At 42.1% G+C, this 14281-nt stretch overlaps 1 protein-coding gene across 2 annotated transcripts in view; it reads left to right on the top strand.

The window, feature by feature from the left end:
• The first annotated feature begins 2551 nt into the window (after nt 1-2551).
• The window catches only part of LOC117474850 (AP-2 complex subunit mu-B-like), a 24120-nt gene continuing 12390 nt past the window's right edge, over nt 2552-14281 (top strand). For both annotated transcript variants that reach the window (XM_034120865.1, XM_034120864.1), the window contains exons 1-4: nt 2552-2828; nt 6291-6395; nt 10427-10692; nt 13945-14027. In XM_034120865.1, the coding sequence (XP_033976756.1) occupies nt 6322-6395; nt 10427-10692; nt 13945-14027 (423 nt within the window). In that variant the 5' untranslated portion in view covers nt 2552-2828; nt 6291-6321. The remainder of the gene's footprint in view (nt 2829-6290; nt 6396-10426; nt 10693-13944; nt 14028-14281) is intronic.

Genomic DNA, 14281 nt, shown 5'->3' with positions numbered 1-14281 from the left:
CCTGAAGAGGCCCTGCTCCGTGCCGCACTCCCATTGGCTAGCGCTCTAACACATTGTTCCTGAAGAGGCCCTGCTCCGTGCCGCACTCCCATTGGCTAGCGCTCTAACACATTGTTCCTGAAGAGGCCCTGCTCCGTGCCGCACTCCCATTGGCTAGCGCTCTAACACATTGTTCCTGAAGAGGCCCTGCTCCGTGCCGCACTCCCATTGGCTAGCGCTCTAACACATTGTTCCTGAAGAGGCCCTGCTCCGTGCCGCACTCCCATTGGCTAGCGCTCTAACACATTGTTCCTGAAGAGGCCCTGCTCCGTGCCGCACTCCCATTGGCTAGCGCTCTAACACATTGTTCCTGAAGAGGCCCTGCTCCGTGCCGCACTCCCATTGGCTAGCGCTCTAACACATTGTTCCTGAAGAGGCCCTGCTCCGTGCCGCACTCCCATTGGCTAGCGCTCTAACACATTGTACGTGATGGGCGGGACATCTCTAAGCTGCTTGACCAATCACAACAGAGCCGACCAGCTAACCAATCAGTTAAGACTGGGCTCTAGTTGGTTCTGGGCTCTGGTTGGCTCTGGGCTCTGGTTGGCTCTGGGCTCTGGTTGGCTCTGGGCTCTGGTTGGCTCTGGGCTCTGGTTGGCTCTGGTTGGCTCTGGGCTCTGGTTGGCTCTGGGCTCTGGTTGGCTCTGGGCTCTGACATTTTTCTGGAAATCTGAAAATTCAGACTTTTTTTTCAGAATTTCTGACTAACGCAAAGTTCTGACTATTTTTGGTGATTTTTTTTCTGAAAATCTGAAAATTCTGATTATTTCCGACTTATCTCAAAAGTCTGACTGGGCTCTGGTTTCAGACAGAGGGTGAAAAGAGGTGCTGCAGCACAGGCAGTGTGAGAATAATAACGAGCTTTTTGAACATTAAAGCATGGAGACATGTCCCAGTAGAGACATGTCCCAGGACAGACATGTCCCAGGACAGACATGTCTCAGTAGAGACATGTCCCAGGACAGACATGTCCCAGGACAGACATGTCTCAGTAGAGACATGTCCCAGGACAGACATGTCCCAGTAGAGACATGTCCCAGTAGAGACATGTCCCAGTAGAGACATGTCCCAGGACAGACATGTCTCTACAGACATGTCCCAGTAGAGACATGTCCCAGTAGAGACATGTCCCAGGACAGACATGTCCCAGTAGAGACATGTCCCAGTAGAGACATGTCCCAGTAGAGACATGTCCCAGGACAGACATGTCCCAGGACAGACATGTCCCAGGACAGACATGTCCCAGGACAGACATGTCCCAGTAGAGACATGTCCCAGTAGAGACATGTCCCAGTAGAGACATGTCCCAGTAGAGACATGTCTCAGGAGAGACAGATGTAAAAATGATGGATGAAGAGCTTTGATTATTAACTGATTTATTTATGATTATTTATGTATTTATGTATTTATTGATGATACTGTCTGTCTTCACTGTAAAGAGCTTTGAACACTAAATAAAGAAACGTCCAACTACATTTGTTTTGATTATTTTTGTCAGATATTGAATTTTGAGAACAAATACAGAATTTTTAGAAAAAATACAGAATTTTTAGAAAAAATACAGAATTTTTTGAAAAAATACAGAATTTTTAGATTTTTAGAAAAAAATACAGACTAAACCTTTATAAATACAGACTATAAACCTTTATAAATACAGACTATAAACCTTTATAAATACAGACTATAAACCTTTATAAATACAGACTATAAACCTTTATAAATACAGACCATAGACCTTTATAAATACAGACTATAAACCTTTATAAATACAGACTATAAACCTTTATAAATACAGACTATAGACCTTTATAAATACAGACTATAAACCTTTATAAATACAGACTATAAACCTTTATAAATACAGACTATAAACCTTTATAAATACAGACTATAAACCTTTATAAATACAGACTATAAACCTTTATAAATACAAACTATAGTATAAACCATAGACTGTATATATAAAGGTATTTATAAATACAGACTATAGTATAAACCATAGACTGTATATATAAAGGTATTTATAAATACAGACTATAGTATAAACCCTTATAAACCAGTCATGGTGTTGAAACGTCACGTCCTCCTCTCACCATGACTCCCCTGCAGAATGGGCCGCGTCCCATTCCGCTCCGCGCAGCCTGGGTTAGCAGCCTCTGTCGGTTTGGAGCCATTTACAGACCATAAAGGTAACCAGTTTGTGTCTGTGGTGAGAGGTAGTGGATAATCAGGAGGAGGAAGAGGAGGGAGGAGGAGGAGGGAGAGGAGGAGGAAGAGGAAGAGGAGGAAGAGGAGGGAGGGCTGCGCGGAACGGGATGCGGCCGGCTGCAGTCAGCTGACACACCGACATCTTGAGAGGAGCGGAGCTGCTGGAGGAGAGACAGACAGGTTAGAGCGAGACATACAGACAGCTTAGAGAGAGACAGACAGGTTAGAGAGAGACAGACAGACAGCTTAGAGAGAGACAGACAGGTTAGAGAGAGACAGACAGCTTAGAGAGAGACAGACAGGTTAGAGAGAGACAGACAGGTTAGAGCGAGACATACAGATAGCTTCGAGAGAGACAGACAGGTTAGAGAGAGACAGACAGGTTAGAGAGAGACAGACAGACAGCTTAGAGAGAGACAGACAGGTTAGAGAGAGACAGACAGCTTAGAGAGAGACGGACAGGTTAGAGAGAGACAGACAGGTTAGAGAGAGACAGACAGGTTAGAGAGAGACAGACAGGTACAAAGAGACAGCTTTATATAGCCTACCTGATCCCGCGAGGACACATCACCTCTCTGCAGGTGAGAGGACCGTCTGTCTGTCGGCCTGTGTGTGTGTGTATGTGTTGGCCTGTCTGTGTGCGTATGTGTTGGCCTGTCTGTGTGCGTGTGAGTGTGTGTCTGTCTGTCGGCCTGTGTGTGTGTGTGTGTTGGCCTGTCTGTGTGCGTGTGTGTGTTTATGTGTGTGTGCGTGTGTGTCTGTCTGTCGGCCTGTCTCTGTGTGTGTGTGTTCATGTGTGTGTGTGTTCATGTGTGTGTGTGTTTGTGTGTGTGTGTGTGTGTGTGTGTGTGTGTGTGTGTGTGTCTGTCTGTCAGGACAGATGTTGGTTGATTTCATTGGTTGATATTTAACAACAGAGTAAATATCAGTATGTAGTGTCTCTACTTTAAAGAGTCCCCTCCTGCTGATGTTCAGGTGTATATCAGTATGTAGTGTCTCTACTTTAAAGAGTCCTCTCCTGCTGATGTTCAGGTGTATATCAGTATGTAGTGTCTCTACTTTAAAGAGTCCTCTCCTGCTGATGTTCAGGTGTATATCAGTATGTAGTGTCCCTACTTTAAAGAGTCCCCTCCTGCTGATGTTCAGGTGTATATCAGTATGTAGTGTCTCTACTTTAAAGAGTCCTCTCTTGCTGATGTTCAGGTGTATATCAGTATGTAGTGTCTCTACTTTAAAGAGTCCTCTCCTGCTGATGTTCAGGTGTATATCAGTATGTAGTGTCTCTACTTTAAAGAGTCCTCTCTTGCTGATGTTCAGGTGTATATCAGTATGCAGTGTCTCTACTTTAAAGAGTCCTCTCCTGCTGATGTTCAGGTGTATATCAGTATGTAGTGTCTCTACTTTAAAGAGTCCTCTCTTGCTGATGTTCAGGTGTATATCAGTATGTAGTGTCTCTACTTTAAAGAGTCCTCTCCTGCTGATGTTCAGGTGTATATCAGTATGTAGTGTCTCTACTTTAAAGAGTCCTCTCCTGCTGATGTTCAGGTGTATATCAGTATGTAGTGTCTCTACTTTAAAGAGTCCTCTCTTGCTGATGTTCAGGTGTATATCAGTATGTAGTGTCTCTACTTTAAAGAGTCCTCTCCTGCTGATGTTCAGGTGTATATCAGTATGTAGTGTCTCTACTTTAAAGAGTCCTCTCCTGCTGATGTTCAGGTGTATATCAGTATGTCGTGTCTCTACTTTAAAGAGTCCTCTCCTGCTGATGTTCAGGTGTATATCAGTATGTAGTGTCTCTACTTTAAAGAGTCCTCTCCTGCTGATGTTCAGGTGTATATCAGTATGTAGTGTCTCTACTTTAAAGAGTCCTCTCCTGCTGATGTTCAGGTGTATATCAGTATGTAGTGTCTCTACTTTAAAGAGTCCTCTCCTGCTGATGTTCAGGTGTATATCAGTGTGTAGTGTCTCTACTTTAAAGAGTCCTCTCCTGCTGATGTTCAGGTGTATATCAGTATGTAGTGTCTCTACTTTAAAGAGTCCTCTCCTGCTGATGTTCAGGTGTATATCAGTATGTAGTGTCTCTACTTTAAAGAGTCCTCTCCTGCTGATGTTCAGGTGTATATCAGTATGTAGTGTCTCTACTTTAAAGAGTCCTCTCCTGCTGATGTTCAGGTGTATATCAGTATGTAGTGTCTCTACTTTAAAGAGTCCTCTCCTGCTGATGTTCAGGTGTATATCAGTATGTAGTGTCTCTACTTTAAAGAGTCCTCTCCTGCTGATGTTCAGGTGTATATCAGTATGTAGTGTCTCTACTTTAAAGAGTCCTCTCCTGCTGATGTTCAGGTGTATATCAGTATGTAGTGTCTCTACTTTAAAGAGTCCTCTCCAGCTGATGTTCAGGTGTATATCAGTATGTAGTGTCCCTACTTTAAAGAGTCCTCTCCTGCTGATGTTCAGGTGTATATCAGTATGTAGTGTCTCTACTTTAAAGAGTCCTCTCCTGCTGATGTTCATGTGTATATCAGTATGTAGTGTCTCTACTTTAAAGAGTCCTCTCCTGCTGATGTTCAGGTGTATATCAGTATGTAGTGTCTCTACTTTAAAGAGTCCTCTCCTGCTGATGTTCAGGTGTATATCAGTATGTAGTGTCTCTACTTTAAAGAGTCCTCTCCTGCTGATGTTCAGGTGTATATCAGTATGTAGTGTCTCTACTTTAAAGAGTCCTCTCCTGCTGATGTTCAGGTGTATATCAGTATGTAGTGTCTCTACTTTAAAGAGTCCTCTCCTGCTGATGTTCAGGTGTATATCAGTATGTAGTGTCTCTACTTTAAAGAGTCCTCTCCTGCTGATGTTCAGGTGTATATCAGTATGTAGTGTCTCTACTTTAAAGAGTCCTCTCCAGCTGATGTTCAGGTGTATATCAGTATGTAGTGTCCCTACTTTAAAGAGTCCTCTCCTGCTGATGTTCAGGTGTATATCAGTATGTAGTGTCTCTACTTTAAAGAGTCCTCTCTTGCTGATGTTCAGGTGTATATCAGTATGTAGTGTCTCTACTTTAAAGAGTCCTCTCCTGCTGATGTTCAGGTGTATATCAGTATGTAGTGTCTCTACTTTAAAGAGTCCTCTCCTGCTGATGTTCAGGTGTATATCAGTATGTCGTGTCTCTACTTTAAAGAGTCCTCTCCTGCTGATGTTCAGGTGTATATCAGTATGTAGTGTCTCTACTTTAAAGAGTCCTCTCCTGCTGATGTTCAGGTGTATATCAGTATGTAGTGTCTCTACTTTAAAGAGTCCTCTCCTGCTGATGTTCAGGTGTATATCAGTATGTAGTGTCTCTACTTTAAAGAGTCCTCTCCTGCTGATGTTCAGGTGTATATCAGTGTGTAGTGTCTCTACTTTAAAGAGTCCTCTCCTGCTGATGTTCAGGTGTATATCAGTATGTAGTGTCTCTACTTTAAAGAGTCCTCTCCTGCTGATGTTCAGGTGTATATCAGTATGTAGTGTCTCTACTTTAAAGAGTCCTCTCCTGCTGATGTTCAGGTGTATATCAGTATGTAGTGTCTCTACTTTAAAGAGTCCTCTCCTGCTGATGTTCAGGTGTATATCAGTATGTAGTGTCTCTACTTTAAAGAGTCCTCTCCTGCTGATGTTCAGGTGTATATCAGTATGTAGTGTCTCTACTTTAAAGAGTCCTCTCCTGCTGATGTTCAGGTGTATATCAGTATGTAGTGTCTCTACTTTAAAGAGTCCTCTCCAGCTGATGTTCAGGTGTATATCAGTATGTAGTGTCCCTACTTTAAAGAGTCCTCTCCTGCTGATGTTCAGGTGTATATCAGTATGTAGTGTCTCTACTTTAAAGAGTCCTCTCCTGCTGATGTTCAGGTGTATATCAGTATGTAGTGTCTCTACTTTAAAGAGTCCTCTCCTGCTGATGTTCAGGTGTATATCAGTATGTAGTGTCTCTACTTTAAAGAGTCCTCTCCTGCTGATGTTCAGGTGTATATCAGTAGTGTCTGTACTTTAAAGAGTCCTCTTCTCTGCAGGTCTCCCATAATGCTCTGAGGAGTAGCAACCATGATTGGAGGACTCTTCATCTATAACCACAAGGGGGAGGTATTGATCTCCAGAGTTTACCGCGATGACATCGGGTGAGTCAGAGATAATCTATAATCATCTGTTTCTGAGGTGGTCCCTGAAGGCAGCATCTCCCTGGTTGTGTTGGTCCCTGAAGGCAGCATCTCCCTGGTTGTGTTGGTCCCTGAAGGCAGCATCTCCCTGGTTGTGTTGGTCCCTGAAGGCAGCATCTCCCTGGTTGTGTTGGTCCCTGAAGGCAGCATCTCCCTGGTCCAATGGGATTCCTCCATGTGATTTTGGGTTATGTCAGAAAGTCTTTAAGTTAAAGGACACCTATCATGCTATCTTTAAATGATATATTGTAGGGCCATACCTATATAAGGTATATTTATACGTTTCTGTTTTCAAAATACCAAACAGATCATGCATTTTAGCCATGCCTCATTTCGCTCTATGTGCTGTTTGCTGTCTATGGGTCTGATTCTGCTGACCACGCCCCCCTGCAGGAGAGGGGAGACGTGCTCTGATCAGCTGCTGGGCTGTCAGAAGAGGGGGAGAAAAAGAGATCTCCGTCCTCCGTGTTTTATTATATAGAGTCGTTATTCATTTGTTTTAAAGCTCAATAAATAACAAAGAAGACCTTTGACCGGCACTTTTCTAATTTTGTCCGGAAGATTTAAACTTTAACGGACATCTTGACCGGAGAAAGAAACTGAAACTGAAACTCTGCCGCACGGTCCCCTGGTTCCTTGGAAGAGGCGGAGAGGTGGGTGTTTGTCATCTGCTGGTGGACTAACCGGAGAGAATTACAGTGCTTGCCTCGACGGGGAGGGATTGCATTGAATTAAAGCAGCGGGAGCAAACGCTTGCCTCGGGGAGGGAGAAAGAAAGCCACAGCGGAGAATAAACAGAAGGGTAACCATGGCAACTATGGGCGGGAAGTCTTCTTCGCTGCTTTTGTGGCAGACTACAGCGCCACTTACAGGCCTGGCATATGTACTACAGCGTCTCCAGCGCTTTCGAGCGGCAATGGCCGGCCGTGGCCCAACCCCACATTCCCCTGATAGGTGGAGAGTTGGCCCAATAGCCGTAGCGCCACCGTCCTGACGTCAGGACAGTGTTCAAATCTGGATCAGTTTTTATCAGATCCGTTGCAGCCCCTTTTTTAGAGATTTGGGTATGGAGGAAAATAGAGAGGGTTGTGTTTTCTGACACTTGGTGAGTTCCCTGGAACACCGGGGACACATATTCATGTATACAAGACGTACACAAGTGCATTTTGCATGATAGGTCCCCTTTAAGTGAAGTTTTGTTCTTTAATAAAGTAATAAAAGTCAAAGCATTGAACAGAGTTAATGCATTTCATCTGAAAGGACAGAGCACAGATTGTTCCTACTATGGACGTTTAATAAGAGCGTTGGAGGCGGAGCTTGTTCTTTCCAATGAGAGCTGCTCATTGGCTCATGAGGACAAAATGGCCTGAGATCATCGAGAGCAAAACGTCACAGATTACCCATCATGCCTTGTTGTCAGAGCAGAAGTACCCGTATGTGACTCATAGAGCAGAGTTGAGTTTCCTCTTAAGCCCCGCCTCCTGTCATTAACCTGTTAAGCCCCGAGCCTGTTTTTCAGGTTTCAGGCTCGAAAATGACATGCCCAAAACAAATGACTACAACTTAACTTCTAAAAGGGTTATATGAATAATTTCTTTTATCAAAGCAAGGTTACATCTGTGAGTTGGATGTAGAAGTGTCAGAATCAATATAGATGTTTCTCAGTCAGAGTAAATTCAGATGGAACATAGTAAAAAAAGGTAAATTCTTACCTCTGCCTAAAGAACAAACATTACTTATAGTGAAAACCAGCCTTGGATGATGAGTTAGTAGACTAAAAGCTTTAGGAATCCAAACTATAACATATAATAAGTACCCTGTATCAAGATTGAGGCAAAACAAGTTAAATTTGACCTTTTTAGAGAGGTTTAGCAAAAAAAGGTTCCAGGCGGAATAAGATTTCGGCACATTTGGGTACATCTGGTTCCATCAGTGCCATTTGACCTTTTTCAGGTACCAGACTATAAAAATGATGTATTACATTGAATTATCACCATAGGTATTCATTCCATCCAAAGAAAAACAATTAAAATAAAAAATAAAAATAAAAAAAAGATTGTGAAGAAAAAAAAAGACCCGCCGACGGGGTCTTTGGGTCTTTGGGTCTTTGGGTCTTTGGGTCTTTGGGTCTTTGGGTCTTTGGGTCTTTGGGGCTTTGGGGCTTTGGGTCTTTGGGGCTTTGGGGCTTTGGGTCTTTGGGGCTTTGGGGCTTTGGATCTTTGGGTCTTTGGGGCTTTGGGTCTTTGGGGCTTTGGGTCTTTGGGGCTTTGGGGCTTTGGGGCTTTGGGTCTTTGGGGCTTTGGGTCTTTGGGGCTTTGGGGCTTTGGGGCTTTGGGGCTTCTCCATGTTAGACAATGGGAGAAAGTCTTTCTGTCCCAGTGACGTCACGGACTGATACGGAAGGTGTAGTACCGCCGTTTGGACACTAGGAATATGTTCCTCAGAGTCCGGAGCACTTCCTGGGGGCTTGGGTTAGATCTGGGGATGGGTATCGTTTGAAATCTATCGATTCCGGTTCTTATCGATTCCCCGTTTCGATTCCAAAATTGTAAAAGAAAGAGGTCAAACGTTTAGATAACAAAAATATCTTTATTCTTTTCAGCTTTAACTGACATTTTTACAAATAAAAAATATACATGCAATACAAATGTATTGCACAATAGCTGTGCTTTATTGTAACTGAGCTATGCCTGAGGCAAGCTATCAACAGGCATTACACTGTACAGTGGAGCCTCACGTTTACCGCGCCCCATCTTTGGTGTTATGAAGTGACTGAGGGAGGGCGGGGGGAGCCTCGCTGAGGGAGGGCGGGGGGAGCCTCGCTGAGGGAGGGCGGGGGGAGCCTCGCTGCGGGGCAACTGTGGACCTCTGTCGCCTGTCAGCGCAACTTACATGATGCCGTTTAAAAAAATGAAGGGCGGTGCCGGCCGTCAGCGAACCAAGCCGGCCGTCAACGGCCCGCTGACGACCGGCCGCTCTGTGATTCTCCAGAACACACAGATGGCCAGTCCGCCCTTACCCTGGCTGTATTCCACCGGGTCACCGCGGCGCAGACGGACCCGCGGCGCAGACGGACCCGGTGGAATACAGGGTCTACTGCGTTTAGGAACCGTTAAGCAGAACTGAAATTGTGTATTTTGTATGGGTACCCGGTACCCGGCATTTTCTTATCGGTTCTCATCTGGAACCGAGTTTCGGTTCCCAACTCTAGTCAGATCTGACCAGCGGCTAGATGTGGATTCTTAATGATACTTGTTAGCTTGTTATGGATCTAGGGTTAGATGTTTACACAGCTAACACACATGTTTAGCACTTCACATTTGTACTAATCTGTTAGAGAACTCTCCCTGGTCTCCAGCTTGAGCTTCAATCTCAGGATCCATGTATCTGTGATCCTCTCCAGAATGGAAGGAGTCATCACATACAGAGCATCAACTAGTTCCTGAACAGTGTCCTTCACATGCTGATATCCAAGAGAGGGAGTTACACAGTCACAAGATGGAGGAATAGAAAGCAGTATTCAATGTTTACTTCAGATTAGCTCCACGTCAGAAATGAGCATGCTTGTCATATGTCTATCTCCATAGAGGCTGAATCATCATGTTAATCACATAGCTATCATATGCCTCAAACAGTCCTGATGCTCTTCTAGGTAATCATACATCCTGTCATGTTCACAGCTACAGTTGGGATACCTTTGTTAGCATGTTGCTCTCATGTTGGAAGAGGACATTCAGTGTTTTCCCAACATAAAGTGATGATTCTTCTTCTCTCTCCAGGAGGAATGCGGTAGATGCGTTCCTGTTAGCTTGTGATGTGTAACAGGAAGTGATGATTCTTCTTCTCTCAGGAGGAATGCGGTAGATGCGTTCCTGTTAGCTTGTGATGTGTAACAGGAAGTGTTTCTTCTTCTCTCTCCAGGAGGAATGCGGTAGATGCGTTCCTGTTAGCTTGTGATGTGTAACAGGAAGTGATGTTTCTTCTTCTCTCAGGAGGAATGCGGTAGATGCGTTCCGGGTGAGCGTGATCCACGCCCGGCACCAGGTGCGCTCTCCGGTCTCTAACATCGCCCGGACCAGCTTCTTCCATGTGAAGCGCTCCAACGTGTGGCTGGCGGCCGCCACGCGGCAGAACGTCAACGCCTGCATGGTGTTCGAGTTCCTCTACAAGATGTGTGACGTCATGACCGCATACTTCGGGAAGATCAGCGAGGAGAACGTGAAGAACAACTTCGTGCTGATCTACGAGCTGCTGGACGGTACGCTCTTATTCTGAAACTCATGGCGAGTCTTATCGAGTGATACCACTAATAAGACTTCCTGTCATAATGCTAACACTTCATATGTTACTACTGGAAATACTACCTATACTACTGCTACTACTACCACCTATACTACTAACAATACTACTAACAATACTACTGGGAATACTACCTATACTACTAACAATACTACTGGGAATACTACCTATACTACTACCTATACTACTAACAATACTACAGGTAATACTACCTATACTACTAACAATACTACTGGGAATACTACCTATACTACTAACAATACTACTAACAATACTACTAACAATACTACCTATACTACTAACAATACTACTACCTATACTACTAACAATACTACCTATACTACTAACAATACTACTAACAATACTACTGGGAATACTACCTATACTACTAACAATACTACTGGGAATACTACCTATACTACTACCTATACTACTAACAATACTACAGGTAATACTACCTATACTACTAACAATACTACTGGGAATACTACCTATACTACTAACAATACTACTAACAATACTACCTATACTACTAACAATACTACTACCTATACTACTAACAATACTACCTATACTACTAACAATACTACTGCTAATATTACCTATACTACTAACAATACTACTAACAATACTGCTGATAATACTACCTATACTACTAACAATACTACTGCTAATACTACCTATACTACTAACAATACTACTAACAATACTGCTGATAATACTACCTATACTACTAACAATACTACTGCTAATACTACTGGTAATACTACCTATACTACTACCAATACTACTAACAATACTACTGGTAATACTACCTATACTACTAACAATACTACTGGGAATACTACCTATACTACTAACAATACTACTGCTAATACTACCTATACTACTAACAATACTGAATACTACCTATACTACTAACAATACTACAGGTAATACTACCTATACTACTAACAATACTACTGGGAATACTACCTATACTACTGCTACTACTACCTATACTACTAACAATACTACTGGGAATACTACCTATACTACTAACAATACTACTGGGAATACTACCTATACTACTAACAATACTACTGCTAATATTACCTATACTACTAACAATACTACTAACAATACTGCTGATAATACTACCTATACTACTAACAATACTACTGCTAATACTACCTATACTACTAACAATACTACTAACAATACTGCTGATAATACTACCTATACTACTAACAATACTACTGCTAATACTACTGGTAATACTACCTATACTACTACCAATACTACTAACAATACTACTGGTAATACTACCTATACTACTAACAATACTACTGCTACTACTACCTATACTACTGCTACTACTACCTATACTACTAACAATACTACTGATAATACTACCTATACTACTAACAATACTACTGCTACTACTACCTATACTACTAACAATACTACTGCTAATACTACCTATACTACTAACAATACTACTAACAATACTGCTGATAATACTACCTATACTACTACCAATACTACTAACAATACTACTGCTAATACTACCAATACTACTAACAATACTACTAACAATACTACTGCTAATACTACCTATACTACTAACAATACTACTGCTAATACTACCTATACTACTAACAATACTACTAACAATACTACTGGTAATACTACCAATACTACTAACAATACTACTGCTAATACTACCAATACTACTAACAATACTACTGCTAATACTACCTATACTACTACCAATACTACTAACAATACTACTGCTAATACTACCAATACTACTAACAATACTACTAACAATACTACTGCTAATACTACCTATACTACTAACAATACTACTGCTAATACTACCTATACTACTAACAATACTACTAACAATACTACTGGTAATACTACCAATACTACTAACAATACTACTGCTAATACTACCTATACTACTACCAATACTACTAACAATACTACTGCTAATACTACCAATACTACTAACAATACTACTAACAATACTACTGCTAATACTACCTATACTACTAACAATACTACTGCTAATACTACCTATACTACTAACAATACTACTGCTAATACTGCGAGTGATACTGCTGGTAATACTTTCTTTAATACTGCTGATAATACCTGTTACCTGGTATTATCCGTAAGCTCTTATTTTGAAAGGGACATGATTTGACTTGAAGTTCGTCTATAGATTTTATTTCATTTAAAACATACTGCAGGATTTTATAAAACTACTGATTACCTTTCTATATATTTTAGTGACTCGGAAAGGAAGTGTAAACAGGAAGTGTAAACAGGAAGTGTAAACAGGAAGTGAAACCTCCAACAGGAAGTGAAACCTCCAACAGGAAGTCGTCTCCTCTGTTGTTTTTTTAGGTTTTGATTTTTGTAAGCACTAAATGAGAAAATCAAAACATAAAGAAAGTCCAGCGCTGACGAGAGTCTCCTCCGAGGTGTGTGTTTAACGGTGTGTGTGTATGTAACGGTGTGTGTGTGTGTGTTTAACGGTGTGTGTAATGATGTGTGTGTGTGACGGTGTTTATAACGGTGTATAATATAAAAGTTTCCCCATCATAACAACATATTTTCTGAACTCCAGTTTTAAGCCTCTCAGAACTACAATACCCATGAGCCTTAGCGGCTGCTCAGAGGTGTCGTCATGGTGACAGCAGTCATTAAAACATTTAATTTAAACAATTCATCTACAGGAAATAATCTGTAAATCTATCAGCAGTGTGATCTCTGTGGAGCTCTGTGATTGGCTGTTTGATGGAGAACTGCACCCTGGGAGATGTAGTTTAATTGTTCATGTCAACAGGCTGTTCCAGATATTTACGTGTGTGTGTGTGTGTGTGTGTGTGTGTGTGTGTGTGTGTGTGTGTGTGTGTGTGTGTGTGTGTGTGTGTGTGTGTGTGTTGTGTGTGTGTGTGTGTGTGTGTGTGTGTGTGTGTGTGTGTGTGTGTGTGTGTGTGTGTGTGTGTGTGTGTGTGTGTGTGTGTGTGTGTGTGTGTGTGTGTGTGTGTGTGGGTGTGTGTGTGTGTGTGTGTGTGTGTGTGGTGTGTGTGTGTGTGTGTGTGTGTGTGTGTGTGTGTGTGTGGTGTTGTGTTGTGTGTGTGTGTGTGTGTGTGTGTGTGTGTGTGTGTGTGTGTGTGTGTGTGTGTGTGTGTGTGTGTGTGTGTGTGTGTTGCAGAGATTCTGGACTTTGGGTACCCTCAGAACTCAGAGCCCGGAGCTCTGAAGACGTTCATCACTCAGCAGGGGGTCAAGAGTCAGGTGAGAGGGGGCTTTAGATATCAGGGCTTCTTTATTCATACTTTTTAAAATCAATATTTCATCTTCTTATGATTTTATATTTATATTTCATTGGTTATTTTTATTGTTCTATATTATTTTTGTTGTTCATTTCTTTCACACTCTTTACAGAATATGTGTTATCAAGTTCTTTAACGCTAGGATTCAAAATAAAAGTCCAGGTAGAAAACATGAGCATGCTTTTAATGTGAAACTGTTTCCTGTCTGCTTTCCTC

The sequence above is a fragment of the Trematomus bernacchii genome, unplaced genomic scaffold (assembly GCF_902827165.1).
Source record: "Trematomus bernacchii unplaced genomic scaffold, fTreBer1.1, whole genome shotgun sequence".
Taxonomy (NCBI): Eukaryota; Metazoa; Chordata; class Actinopteri; order Perciformes; family Nototheniidae; genus Trematomus; species Trematomus bernacchii.
Note: the sequence above shows the minus strand (reverse complement) of the source record. Positions and strands in the feature narration are given on the sequence as shown.